The following is a 14,814-nucleotide window of genomic DNA, read 5'->3' as shown; positions in this document are numbered from 1 at the left end:
AATCAACCAAACTGAGACACTTTTTCGTATATCTGTACGTATAGGTTTGTGTACATGTATACATACATACAGTGGTGTAGAGAAAAAAGCTGCGTTAGGGGATGTTAAATATACTTGGGAGGATATGGGAAGAAATAAAAATGGGTGATTTATTTTTTATTTTTTACTCTCCCATGAATTTTGATTTCTCTTTTATTATGTTTATGCTGATGGGAAATTCTTTCTTTTTTATGTTTCCCCCTTCCCGGTTACGTGTATAAAATTGCAAATACAATTTGTACCCTACGCGTTATGATATGAACACAAAGATATGTAATTTACATTTTTATACTATAAATTAAGTAAGAGCGAATTTTTTTATGTTTCATTTAATTTTGATATGTTATTTATTTTAAAATTTTTGAATTAATTGATTAATTATTTCTTAATCTTTTCATTTGTTATGATTTTTTATAACTACCTTTTGGTGATTATTTTTTTTCATATATATTTTTATTTTTTCTACATTATTTATTATATGTATTTGTCAATTAATTTATAAATGTAAATATTTATATTAATTTATTATCTTAATATATATTTTTCAGTTACTTTTAAACTACAAAAACTAATAATACAATTTATATAAATATTTAGAAAGTGCCACAGTTATTAATTATATATTAAGGGATAACTCCTTTTTTTATGTCTCCTTTATTTTTTATCTGCTTTTTTTTTCGCCCACTAACTTTCATATTTTTCTCATCATCTATAAGTGATAGAAATTATTTTTTTAAATAATTATTTATTTTTAATTAATATTATTTTTCTCTTTCTTCTACTCTATATATTCTCTTTTAGAATTATTTAATTTTATCATAATTATTTTTATACAATAAAAAATTATTAAATAAAATATATTTAATAATTTTAATTTTTTTGTACACATACATAAAATGTGCAGCATAAAAGTAGTTTATAAGAATTTTTAGGGCATGTTTTCTGCTTCATGGGGGAATTAAAACGAACAATTAAGAGATTTCACCTCTAAAAAATTGAAAAAATGCACCAAGGATAGAAGGTACAAAAATACTGATATACCCTCACTAGGTGAATACAGTATTTTGACAGTAGGTTTATACATACTATTATAGTTTACTTGATGCACATGTATACTTTAAATTTTCTTTGTATTTATTTAATTATATGAAAATAATAAAATAAAATAAAAATCAAATCAGTACCTTTATAATTTCTTAGATAATTTTAATTATTTTTAAATGTCCATAAATAAAATATTGTTGATAGAAAAATATAAAGAGACAATAATTCTAATAAATATGTTCGAGGATATTTTAATAAAAATATATTTTGACAATAAGAGTGGTATAATTATTTTTAAATTTTTTGAAATTTGAAAAATGAGAGTTTATATTAATAAAATTTGCTTCTATTTAATAAATACGTCCATATGTTAGTTAAAGTATATTAACAACAAATAAATAAATAAAAAATTCATATTTATTTTCAATTGATTTATTGCAAGTCAAATAAATACTTTATGATCATCTTTATATATTTTTACATGTTAATACGCATAAGTAAGTATATTTTCATTGTTATAAGACTAGTTTAGTCGAAAAATTATGTTTAATAAGTCAGTCAAAAGTAAATATAAATTTTCATCCAACTCGTTTTTATTTAATATCAATAAATTTAATAAAATTCAATTAACAAAAAGACTTAATAAACAAACTTAGGAGATATTAAAGATAAATTTTGGTACTTAAGTCTTATCTAAGTCTTGTGGGAGGATTGTGTAATTAGTGGTAGAACAAAGTAAAAAAAATGTCTTGACTTGTGAAATTAACAGAGTGGTAATAGGATCCTAATGAGCAGCAAAAACAGAGAATGAAGAGGAAGAGAGACGGACCAGAGGGGAACATGGAGATTGTGTGGCAAACTCCCGCCAATCCTCCACAGCGTCAAGATTACGTTTTTCGCGACGGTAAGGAAAAAAATTGGAATTTCACACACACACACACACTGGGAAAAAAGCCCAATTTTTTTTCTATTGATTGCTGTAGAGTATTTCGAGTTACTGTGTCTTTTCGATCTTCCGCAGGCATAAGATACGTCCGACCCTACTATTTTGAGTTCATCTCACACGTAAGAGTGTACATTTCTGTAAAATTTTGGTTGAACTGAATAGTTGGATTGAAATAGGAAACGGGATGTGGGTTTTTTTAATTCTTGGTGCAGGCTAAGAATCGGTGGGCGGGGAAGACGATTGTCGATTTATTTGCGGATGAATTTAAAGGGCGGCCTCGAGATTATTATGTATGTAATTTGTTTATTTGTTTTTTCCGGATTCCTTTTTTCTGCTTTCTGGTAATCTCTCCTTAGATATTCTTACTTTCTTATGTATGGTAATGGAGCATAGTCATGTTTAATTTTTGCTTATCTTTTGTGTGCTACGCTGCTGTTCTATTAATAGCACCAAAGGTTTGCATTGTTTTGGTGACTTGTGCTTGTCTTTTCAGTGAAATAATACAACATGATATCATTGTGGTTGCTATTTTTGAAGGTTTTTCAAAATGCATTTGCCTTCTGTGTTTGTGCTGGTAAAACAATGTAGCCATCGATAGGTGTGGAACCATGATACATAGAACAATAATATGACTTTGATGTTTGCTGGTGTGAATGTGATCTGTTGGTGGAAGACCTCTTTAGATAACTTGGTTATGGTTTGAGTAACCCTGAGTAAGACATTTGATTTTAATAAATTGGACATGACATATACAGAGTATATAAACTAAACTTTGTTATCGAGTTTAAGGTTTTGATTATGTGTATGGCAGGTGTCTGCAGTTAAAGCTGGACGCATACAAGTTGATGGACAGATAGTACCTGTATCATATGTAGTTCAGCCATCACAAAAAATCAGCCATTTTCTGCACAGGTTTGTAGTTCTTGGGTCCTTCTCTTTATAAACATGGAGTAAGTTTCATTTATTTGTATCTTTCTGTTGTACTTGGAAGTATTAATTCCGTATGCTGTATTACCCTTTATTATGATTATTTGTGCTTTTCCATTTTAATTGCTCATGACGATGTTGTAATTAGAGTAATTGACATACTGAAGGCTGTAGGCATGAACCACCAGTTATGGCTAGGGATGTCAAGATACTCCATACTGAACCAGATGTTGTAACTGTTTGTAAGCCCGCATCAGTTCCTGTAAGTTACTGCAGTTGATTAAGTTGGTCTGTGTTAGTTGTGCTCTATTACATTTTTCTACAATCAAGAGTTGAATCCTCTTATCCGTTTGCTTTTGTAAAATGGATATTGCTGTTGCTATCTTGCAATCCTTTTTGGATCTTTAAAATAATTTATTTAAGTCTTAGGTCATGTTTATCTGATTCATTAAGTAGAAAAGCTTGGCGTAAACATTCCGATTATATTTCTTTTTTCTTCTCCAAAGATATAACTTATAACTATGTTACAGAGGGGGGATGTATACCATAGTTCTGTTAAATTTGTCTTTAGGGGTTTCCTTAAATATAAAAAATTTGTTGTCTTGATTGTCAGCCTTGTGGTTATCTTTTAAGTGAAAGTTGGGTAATGTATTTTCCTGCAATTATTTTCAGTTCCTTAAAATTATTTTTCACATTCCTAGGTGGTTGTGGAAAAATATGGTTTACTCTGATTGACCTTTTAATAGCTTTCACGTAAATGACCTTGTGACTGGAATAGATCTCATTTCTGATACTCAGGTGCATCCATGTGGGCAATATCGGAAGAATACAGTTGTTGGTATACTTCAAGCAGAGCATGACTTGGCACCAATATTTCGTATCCTTTTTTTCTTTAGCCTGGCCAAGTGACAAGTAACCAACAATTTTTGTTGTTATTTACATCTGTCTACACTTTATGCAAATTTTGCTTCTCAGTTCTTGCCTTATATTTCTCTTCCTGGTTAAGTATAAAAATTTAGGTTTTCTCATATCCTTGACATTTAAATATCAGCAATTCATCGATTGGATCGGTTGGTCTCTGGACTTCTTATCCTAGCCAGAAGTGCTTCTAAGGCTGATAGTTTCAGGCAACAGGTAGCTATATTCAGATTTTTATTGAATTGCTGGCCAAACAAATAAAAACTAAGTTGGAGATTTTTTACATGAAGCTTGTAATTAGGAATGATTTTAATCACTTTTGTTTATAATAGTTTACATATGTATACTAAGTGCAAAAATTCTAATGGCCTGAACACAAAATAAATTTGGAAGAATATATTGATTATTTGATGCTGGCATGAACGTTTAATTTCAGATTGAGTCAGGAGAAGTCAAGAAACAGTATGTTGCGAGGGTGACAGGAGTATTTCCTGAGGATGAGGTGCTTCATTGTCTTCTTTCGCGTGACTTATACTTCCTCTTGTGGCCTTTTTTTTACTCGAATTGGTTTAACACTATTCCACTTCCATCCAGAGTGTATTCCTGGTTCTCCTTTGACTTCATTTCATGCTATTTTATTCACAGCAAGTTGCTAATGCAAAAGTCAACTACAATGCACGAGAAGGAAAGAGCACAGTGGAGGTATGAAATTCCAATCATCATCTCTCTTTTGTGGTTGAGAACTTCATATGTAAGTTGTTGAAATATGATAAAGCTTCAAGAGAAACTAATTTTGACTGTACAGGAAATGGATCTTGTTTGTGTCTTTTAAGAACTAAATGAATCTTTCTTTACTAGGTAGAAAAGCTTGTTTGCATGTTTAAGTACAATAACACATGCCATCACTTGTAAAATGCTATCCGGCAGTTTTTTTCTTTTCCGTCAGGTCTGATTATCCTTGACCCTATCGTGTTTTTATGTGTTGCACTGGTACAAACTAATGCATAATACGCACTGCATAAACAAAAGGGAATCTCATTTTTCTTTCTGCTCTTCTTTTTATAATTTCATCAAATCATTTGAAACCTGCCTGTAGATGTCTTTATGCATCTCACAATTTGCAGCTCCTTATATAATTAGGGTAGTCTCTTGATTGCAGCATGAAGCCGTAGCAGAATCCATTTTGGTTGCCCACTTAATATATCTGCTAGTGAATTTTCTCAGCAGTTATAGCATTTGTGTGTTTTAGCTCTGCCACCTTTTATCTCTTAGTAGTTTTAGCACCTAGCAGTATCATGGGGGCCTTTTGTGCAGGTGGAAAATGGTTCAAATGGGAAGAGTCCTTCAAAAGGAAAGGATGCTTGTACCAAATTCACTAGGATTAGTACCAACGGTACCCAAAGCATCGTTTTGTGTGAACCAGTAACTGGCAGAACACATCAGGTAATATAACTATACTGTTCAGAGGAATTTACCATGGTTTCCATCATCCCCAACTCCTTCGACTAGATGTTTTCATGTTCAGTTAATAATTCTAAACCTTGGATCTGGAGTGCATTTACAGAAAAATATGCACTGCTCAATTTGCTTTAAAGATGTGCTCGTTGTAGCTATCTGTTTCAAATATAGCCTTACCCATCACTACCATGTTAGACTTTGGCTATAACTTTAGATTAGGCTTGAACTATGACCAGAGCTTTTATTCTCTTATTGCAATATTTATTTTAGTCAAAATTTTTTCTGAACTAAATTTCCTTTCTTTCAGATACGCGTCCATTTGCAGTTTTTGGGGCATCCCATAGCTAATGACATGCTTTACCTCTCGGAATGTATTACCCGTCGTTCTGTTGAAGGTTTGAGTGCAGACAGAGCTGCAGCTAAGTCAACGCTTCCCATAAAACCCAGTCATAGTGAGGTTCACGTGCCTCATTCTACAGATGAGCCCGTTGAAGATTTCAACATTGATCCTATGTGTACCAACTGCCCAAATCTGGCACCTAAAGGGTGAGAGACTTTCTTGTATGATATGACAATGTAATTGAATATAATTTCTGCAATTCTTCTATGTTTTATGTGATTGAAGAATTTCTCTGTGCTTGGAAAGATAACTCTACTTTAGGGAACTAATAATCATGATGAAACTCTTGAAGCATATGAAATGATAGCTTGTATCCTCTTTAAGAACAAGAACTGGAGCAACAAATTTAATGAGGTGATAGCCAAACTCTTGTTGTGTTAGTTATCACGTGGTCAAGTGTTGAAATATGTTGAGTAGAAAACCCTTTCTTTTGTTGTTCAGGTGACTAATTGACTGGTGTCCATATGTAATTGAGGTTATGGCAGTCGGGGTCAAGAAATAAATGTTGAAAATGTTGGATGTCTGGGTTCGTATTAAGCTTCTTGCTTGTAATATTTGGGAACCTGAAGAAAACCCGTTATTTCAGTTGCTTTTTATTTGAAGTGTTGGTTATTGGCAATTGTCTTTTGATGGTTTCTCAATTGTTATTCATTTAATTTAACTAATCCATTTAGATCTATATCCTTGTAGGCTGAACTAGTCCTGTTGCCTTTAGAAGTTTTTCTGGCATTAATGATCGCTTAAATCATGATATCAATGACAACTTTTTTCTGGATGCAGATATGATGGTAATGAAGAGGGTTTATGGCTGCACTGTATTAGATATTCCGGCCCTGGCTGGACTTATGAGTGCCCATATCCCGAATGGGCATCTCTCAGCTGATTTATTTTGTATTTCTTTGTTGTATTTTCCATTGGAAACTATCATTTAACCTCTTCTAAATTTTGGGTGTAATGTTCAACAACTGCTGTTAGGATACGGATTATAGTAACATGTAAAACAAATTACAATATGGAAGGTTTCGAGGCAGCCAAGATCCTACTCCAGTAGATCTTCAATGTACACTTGAAACTGCTGTAAACTAGCCAACTTTGCATAAAGAAAATCGTATCGAAATTTGACTTCCTACTATGTTGTTACTATATTGAAATATGCCTATGATTTCAGGAGTTATAGGAGAGATAAGCGGCTCTCATGCTGGCTATCTTTCCTCACGAATTCTGCCTTGTTATCTTTGGCAGATTCTAGCTTTCCCTTGCATGGTGAAACAAAAAGGTAATGGATGAGTAACAGGCATGCTCTTCACCCTCTTCAACATGGTACTTGGGATGATCATACTTTTGCTGTTGGGCATATATTCGCATCTTCTGTTTGTCTTTATCATACTTGCAAATAGTAAAAGTTTCACGGGAAAGAAGTTTCCCTTTGAATATTTCCAGATAAAAGGAAACCCCTGAAAAAAGTGCTAGATACCAGTTATTGCAGTCTCTCTTCGTGGCCCGAATGTGAAAAAATATCTTCTATGCATTTATCCTGTCGAATTCTGTCTCCTTGGTTATTTTCACTTGATTTATGCTTTTAGTTTGGATTCGTGGACTAAAAACATGGATGAATCTGTTTAAATTCAAAGGAGAGAAATGAAAAAAATTATAGGGTGTTTAGGCTAAGTTTATTTGCAAGATCTTATGACTTCATTGTACATCTTATCACATATTTTTTAAATTTATAAGATGTTAGGTCTTATTTTAAAAGAATCTATCCAAGTGTTTTGATATAATAAGACGGTGTGACTTATAATGTGTTAGTAATTCTAGTTACTTTGAAGAAAAATGAGCTAACTAGTTAAAATTTTGAAAACAAATTAGGAACTCCTTATTTTTCTCTCAGAAGAGTTTATTTTTATTTTTAGATTTTATAAATTGTTTTTCTGAAAAATTTACCAAGTAGACTACAACATCTCATAAGTAATGCTTTAAAAGAGCTTATAAGCTCACCCAAACAAGTTGTGGATCTATTTGAAGCTAAAGCATATGTAATGCCATGAAAACATTGTTTACAGGTGCAGGTTGCTTCTTCTCAAAGGAAATATTCAACTCAAACTCATCTGAGGACCCTTTTTGCTGGGAGGAGGAATATTAAGTTAGATAGATTGCAGAAATCTGATTTGAGTATTCTTATCTTGCTTTTGTTGATGTGGTGGGCCATTCTTCAACTTCAATTATTTCTACTTTCTTGTCATTCAACACTCACACTTGCGATCTCAATTCATTAATGGTATCTTAGACCACTTGAATGTTATCCACTCCTGCTCCTAATTTTGCTCATTCAAGTAAAAGGAGTTGCTTCAACTTGATAACCTGCACAGCTAGAAATGGATGCACCCCTTTCTTCATTTTTGTTTCTTTCTACTTATTTGTGTACCTACTAGTGTTATACTCTTCAGGACCTCTCCTATATTCAAATATGTTTTTATTTTATTTTTGGGCGAAAACAGAAATTTTCATTTCAAAAGTATGTTTTATTAATTGAAATGGCAATTTATTTTGATTTTCCTCTTAATAATTTCTATGGTATGATTGATTGATTGCCTGTCTGTATTAATGCCATTGTGAAGGCAAACCATTGGAGCCCAAAATAAGAAAAGCGTGCTGGGAGCTTTCACGCTGCATCTTCCTCCTTTAGAATTTGGTAAGATTCCACCAGGTATTTAAGATACACGCTTTATAAAGAAAAATAATATTAAAAATTTGCGTCACTCAAGTCATGATTAATTGTATTATAAAAGTGAAATTCGGATGTTGGCGAAAGACGGTATCTAGAAATTATTAGTACATATACAGGTAATATTCTTGTCGATTCACTAACATTTCATAATAATTAATTATTATTATAATAAATATTAATTAGTTAAGACTAAGCTACGGCTACTAACTGATATTTTTGCAATTGGGATCAAAAAATTAGCTATGATAAATGTTGGTGATAGCTTGGCAAATTTTAGTCAATCATAATCAAAATTTATGTTTTCTCGTTGATTTTCTTTAATTGTGATAGAATGTATTGATTCATCGTAATTTTTGTAGTGATTTGATTATTTAATACTTGAAGAGTGCGGTATGCGTCTATTTATTTCTTACATGTTTAAAATATGTAAAGGCAACCTTGCCTAACAATTTTGGCTTAATAATACCATCGCTCTTTCTCGGAGAACAATTATAACATGTTTAAAATCCTTAGACTAGTAAGTTTGGAAGAAGAAAAATTAATGATGTCTTAGTTTAATAGGGTTGAAATTCCATCGACAAGTTTGCGGTTTATGATTTTAAATTTTATTAAGTATGTGAGCATTTATTTTATTTTATGTGAGTTATTAATGTTATTTGTCTATTATTTTTAGTCGTGGTAATGTATTGCTAGATTATACAAATGCTGATGTAATCATGTATGTAATGGTTTAATTATTTTTTATTATAAAAATAATAATAATAATAATATATCTAAAATAATACATATGATATAAATATAGCATGTGTCCTCGACTTCACAAAAGTAATCTAGGTTGAGAACTTAGACGAAAGGATTGTATCTTTGAAATATGTAGAAAATAATAAATTTTAATATAAACAAAATATTTTATATCATATAACATACCACAATATCCATCATGCATGTATCTCCAGGTTGGAACCCACTTTCCACACGTCTATTGTAGATGACGTTATGAAATGATATGGCATGTTGTTGTGTCACTACGTTTTGTATGTCTTCTGTTGAAAATGAGTGGTCTACGCACAATCGTATCATGTCGTCTCTGCCATATACTAGTGTATATTATATATTGTAAGCCCCAATCTGTGCTTGTATGTGCTTTACGGGAGACGACTTGGAGTCCCGAACAACTTACAGAATTTTTTTTTTAAAAAAATTTGTAAAGTTGCCGACACATGCTGTATTTTATTATATGTATTATTTTAAATTTATTTTTTATTATTTTCATTTTTTATAATAAAAAATAATTAAACCTATATGTAATTACCACTTAAAAAAGTTGAAAGAAGTAAAGGCAATTCTAAATTGAAGAACTAGTAATAAATTGAAAGTCGTGTATAGATGAAATTATTTTGTTACGAATGAGGTCGTGGTTTGTAACTAAAATTGATACTTTATTATTTTATAAATATTTGATTATGAGTTCAAACTTTATTAGAATTATAAATATTTATCTCACTTATATGAATTTATTATAATTAATTTGGTACTCTATTGTTATTGGTAACTTGCAATAATTTACGATGTACTGAATTATTGTTTAATATTTTAATATAATGATGAAATTGATTTCAATCGCAACTACCTTACAAGATAATTTTTGGAATTACCCCACCAATGATGGATTATATATAAAATAAACTAAAATTAATTAATTTCTTGATTTCCAAAGTTAAGATTAGTTAGATAATAACTATTACTTTTGCCTTTATTTGTAGCGCTATTATTACCCTATATATTACTACTAGATTTAATCTTCACTACAAACCATTGACAAAATACTAAATTGATACTTTTAAAATTATCATTAAAGATATATATTAAATAATAATAATTTTGAATATATGATTACACTACATCATAATAATTTGAGTAGGTATATAAATGATACGAAATTAAAATAGGTCTGCTTGTATTAGAAAGAGAAAGGTAAGATTTTTAAATTTATTTTTATGACTATTATATATGTTTCTTTAATTTTACAATTTTTCTACAGCGTTTTCAAAACGTTTTTAATATTTATTAACTTCAAATATTTGTTAAAAGTGAAACTTTAAACCATGCATCCAATAAGATGAAATTAAACTGCACAAAAATTGAAAAAATTCTTATCCACTCAAACCAAACCAATCACACAGTAAGTATGATATATTTGTTATTTGATTTCATATTCTTTTTTTTTTTTTTTGAATTAGATTGGCACTACATCATCTAATAAATTCAAAAATCCAAGTGAACATTCAATACATTAAAATTTCTAAATCAACAAATATATTTAAAATAAATAAAGAGACAAGACATTATTATGAAAAATAGACAATACATTCACATTCATAATTATACATTATATGAGTGCATGATAAATGTTTTATATTTATCTAAAAACTGATTTAAGTATGGCCAAACTCGATCTGAACTAAAGTTTGAAAAATGCCCTAACACGCCATGTCTTTGGTTACACTAATTATTAACCTAGCTATTATGGGAACATAAATATACAATTGGTGGCCGTTCATAGATGCCATTGATAGACAAAATTGATTTAATTAATTACAGAAAAATTAATATATTACGTATTGATATGATAATAATAATATTATATTGATTGATTAAAATTATGGATGTATTTTAAAAATTTTATCATTGGAATATTAATTGCGTAGGTAGATATATAACTGATTTTGTTTAATTTGAGTGATTATAACTAAAGTTTTTATTTTGAATTACGTGCAAAAATTTTCTATAGCGCAGGTACATGGAAAAAGTTACACAGATATTTAATCATACACTCATATTTGTCGTTATTGTATAATCACTGATCAATTGCGTGTAATAAATAAAAACTTTTAATTGTTATTTTATATATAAAGGTTACTTTCTCCATCTGCATATCATTTTATGTACGCAAATTCATGGAGTAATTCTCGCTTTCTCATTGTTACGCATTTAGTGCACCCCCTCCGCTAGTAAACAAAATTACCAGTTTTATAATTTTTATTCAGATAAATACACTACAAATTACGCTTTAATTATACATGTATCTATGTTGTTTTAATTTAATCGTTAAGGTAAGATTTCTCACAAACAAGTCTAGGATCATGAGTTTTAATTAGTCCACTCAAGTATGGACATTTATCTTACTTTATATAAATGTTTGCAATTTGTTTATTATTATTATTAGGAAAAATAACATTTTTTATTCCATAAGTTAGGTGTATTTCACTTACAAAAATTAGCACTTTTGATTTTCATCTACTTTTTCTTCTACAATTTAATGATACAGGCCACATGTCTAGCACGTGACTCTTATGTATTTTTTGTTGGAGGGAAAATTGACCCTTCTTCCCATAGTAGTTCATAAAAGCCCCACTTTGCTTACTTGATTCACTTATGCAAGATATGATTTTTTGTGTTGTTTTTACTTGGTTTTAACTTACAGAAATATGAGAATAATGAGATTTAATTTTTGTCAGTGAAGAGAGAAATCTCTCTTTTTTTTTTTTTGCACTAATTTTCCTCAAGATTTATTTTTTCCTAATTATATTTTCCCACGAAATGGTCCCAAACTGGAAGACACATCAATTCTCCCTCCAGCTAGAAATATTCAATGGACATGTGCTGGATTCATGATCAATATCGTTAAATTATAGACAGAAAACTGGATTAGAAGTAAAAGTGCTAATTTTTATTAGTTATGGGACTAAAAATACTAATCCCATAATGCAATAGGACAAGAATTGAAACAGGCCAAATATATACTACAAAAAATGTTATTTCCCCTTATTATTATGTATTAACTAAAACAATATATTACTCTGAGATGTTGATGTAATCATATATTTACCTTATATGATCTGTTGAAATGTTGATGTTGATATGTTCCTCTCATGCACTTATGCATACTTATATGATCTAATTAATACATTTTTAATAATAAGAAGCATATTTAACAAGTAAAGAACAACAGGAAGTATAGGAAAATTTTAATTCGGATCGGATCATATCTTAATTAAATATATAACAAGTGTAATACATTTGTTATATGATTAGTTTGACTCGATCGGATTAGGTTCGGATGAAAATTTGATATATAAAACACTTGATGTCAAATGAATTGATGATGATACAACAGAATTAATTAACCTTAACACCAAATTAATTACCAACCTTAAATTTGAATTCCAACATCGACTAATTATAACACCAACATATTAATACGAAAAGGAGTCGCTGTAATTAAGCCAACTGCCAAACCAAATCATCAATTCAAGAAAATAATTAAACCAACACTAAATTTTTTTCATGGGTTTTGATCTTCGTTCTTTCCCCCTCCAAGAATGTGGTTGTCGACCAGGATTGAGACAACAGGAATTATCTCAACTTCCAATCCACCCTGCAGCTTCACAACATCAATTATCTGGTCCCTTAGTTCAGGAAGCTGCTTCTCGTCTTCTACTGCAATAATTCCAGCTGGGAGCTGCTGGTTTTCTTGCACCAATGTTTTGCCATTTCTGTAGATCAAATAAAGCACCATTTGCAGCACCCCGAAGATGAACCCGAGAACATTAGGTATCTGTATTTTATATGCACAAAACAGAGTAAAGTCACATCTCGATACACTGAATAATACCTCAATTCAACCAATATATCAATATATATAACTGGCAATGATAAATAAATTACAAACAAATACTATACGCTATTACTTACGGCGATGTTATAGTCTTTGCGCAAAAAGCCATAAAAGAACCACACAATAGCACTAATAGTGAGGAAAAATGAGAGAAGAAACGGCATGTACTCCGCACTCTTGGTTCGTAGCACTTGTCTCTGCAGAACGGATAAAAACCAACTTTTAGTTAGCTTATTATTAAGTCAAGATGATTATGAGAACATGTAGTAGAGATGTTCTAAGAATGAAAATCATTAATTATTACAATATAGTACATGTAGGAAAATTCTTTCATATATGTACCTTAAAATTTTGTTCCATACACACATATATATAAGTACTTACCACAACGCATAAAGGTGCGACGAACACACACAAAGAGAACACGAGGCAAATCCATCCGACGAAATTGGCGCGGTTTGAGCCTTTTGCTAGGAAATAAGTAAGTACCATGATTAGCCCGAACCCGACCGTATTTAGCAGAAGCAGCAGCTTCACAGTTTGGACCTAATTACATGAAAATAATTAGCAAAAATAAAGAAGGAAACATTATATCTTGAATTAATTCAGAATTATTACAATTAGAGAAATTAAAGGACATTAATTAACTAATCACTAGCTAATTTGGTTTGTATTTATTTAATTTATTGAGTGGTGGGTATGTGTGTGTATATATATGTACCCTTGCATTTCTTGGTGCAAAAAAGAGGTAGAAGCAGATGTATGCCGACTGAATGAAACAGCCAACGGAGTTGATGGTGATGAGAAGGGTTGTATCTGGTTTCAGAAATGCGTAGTATATCCACAGCATCGCGCTGAACAACCCCACAACGTAAGGGACGGATTGGAACCCCTCTGTTGATTTTTTCTTGTAGATTTGATAAAATGTTGGACTGCAAATCAAATAGAAAATTGAGATTATATTATTGTATATATGTTATTAATTCAAATTGAGAATATATATAATCAAAATAATTAAGTTAGATGCTCACATTGGAGCAAGGAAAACCATGAAGGAGACCACGTTACCTGCACATATCAAGAAAAAATTGTAACCAGCTCTATTAGTCTCGACCGTTACGATATTAATGTAAAAAGTTATATAATTCTTGATATAAATATATATATATATATATGCATGCGCATGCTTTTGCATGATAGTCTATGTATAATTAATTCTGCATGTTGAACATAAACCTTGCCTCTAGATAGAAATGATATCCATATATGTTGAACAAAATGTTGACATCGTACGTACCTAAAAGGCCGAACACAAAAGCCAACTGATTCATTTCTAGATTTCTTGATGATGATTTTTCTTAATCCGAGACAATATATATATATATATATATATATGTATAACAAATAGTAGCACTATAGGGTTAGGAAGGGCTATTGATATAGTGATAGTGTGGATGTTAAAACACAATTAAAATGTTTGTGCGAATACCTATATTTATATAGAGGGGAGTAAGTAATTACATTGAACTAACCCTATTTCATCTACAAGTGGTGCAGATTGAATTCCCTCTTGTTTTTCTGCTTTACAGTTGTTCAAGACTCAAACAAAGTGATCATTCTTCTCTCCATTTAACCTAATTTGGGTAGTTTATGGCATTCACAGAGGCTCCATTAAGGTT

At 30.7% G+C, this 14,814-nt stretch overlaps 2 protein-coding genes across 2 annotated transcripts; one reads left to right on the top strand and one right to left on the bottom strand.

The window, feature by feature from the left end:
- Positions 1,817 to 6,859, top strand: LOC105166038 (RNA pseudouridine synthase 7). Its single transcript, XM_011085251.2, has 12 exons — positions 1,817 to 1,987; positions 2,105 to 2,148; positions 2,242 to 2,319; positions 2,841 to 2,941; positions 3,131 to 3,218; positions 3,755 to 3,833; positions 4,008 to 4,090; positions 4,311 to 4,376; positions 4,520 to 4,576; positions 5,189 to 5,317; positions 5,640 to 5,878; positions 6,513 to 6,859. The coding sequence occupies exons 1-12, from the start codon at positions 1,891 to 1,893 to the stop codon at positions 6,613 to 6,615; spliced, it is 1,164 nt and encodes a 387-aa protein (XP_011083553.1). The 5' UTR covers positions 1,817 to 1,890; the 3' UTR covers positions 6,616 to 6,859.
- Positions 12,658 to 14,587, bottom strand: LOC105166033 (bidirectional sugar transporter SWEET14). The gene is made up of 6 exons (XM_011085236.2): positions 14,433 to 14,587; positions 14,167 to 14,203; positions 13,857 to 14,067; positions 13,520 to 13,681; positions 13,213 to 13,332; positions 12,658 to 13,075 (listed from the first exon to the last, which is right to left on the bottom strand). Exons 1-6 carry the CDS (start codon positions 14,464 to 14,466, stop codon positions 12,803 to 12,805), a joined length of 837 nt encoding a protein of 278 aa, XP_011083538.1. The 5' UTR covers positions 14,467 to 14,587; the 3' UTR covers positions 12,658 to 12,802.

Source organism: Sesamum indicum, linkage group LG1 (genome assembly GCF_000512975.1).
Source record: "Sesamum indicum cultivar Zhongzhi No. 13 linkage group LG1, S_indicum_v1.0, whole genome shotgun sequence".
NCBI lineage: Eukaryota > Viridiplantae > Streptophyta > Magnoliopsida > Lamiales > Pedaliaceae > Sesamum > Sesamum indicum.
The sequence above is the reverse complement of the archived record's forward strand: the minus strand, read 5'-3'. Positions and strand labels throughout refer to the sequence as shown.

Bases quoted from the DNA above. Each gene is read 5' to 3' on its own strand.
- LOC105166038 (XM_011085251.2), top strand. From the start codon at position 1,891: ATGAAGAGGAAGAGAGACGGACCAGAGGGGAACATGGAGATTGTGTGG. The intron at 1,988-2,104 runs GTAAGGAAAAAA...GATCTTCCGCAG, and splicing joins AGATTACGTTTTTCGCGACG to GCATAAGATACGTCCGACCC. The intron at 3,834-4,007 runs GTATCCTTTTTT...TTTAAATATCAG, and splicing joins TGACTTGGCACCAATATTTC to CAATTCATCGATTGGATCGG.
- LOC105166033 (XM_011085236.2), bottom strand. From the start codon at position 14,466: ATGAATCAGTTGGCTTTTGTGTTCGGCCTTTTAG. The intron at 13,333-13,519 runs GTAAGTACTTAT...TCCGTTCTGCAG, and splicing joins TCGCACCTTTATGCGTTGTG to AGACAAGTGCTACGAACCAA. The intron at 13,076-13,212 runs GTAAGTAATAGC...TATAAAATACAG, and splicing joins GCAAAGACTATAACATCGCC to ATACCTAATGTTCTCGGGTT.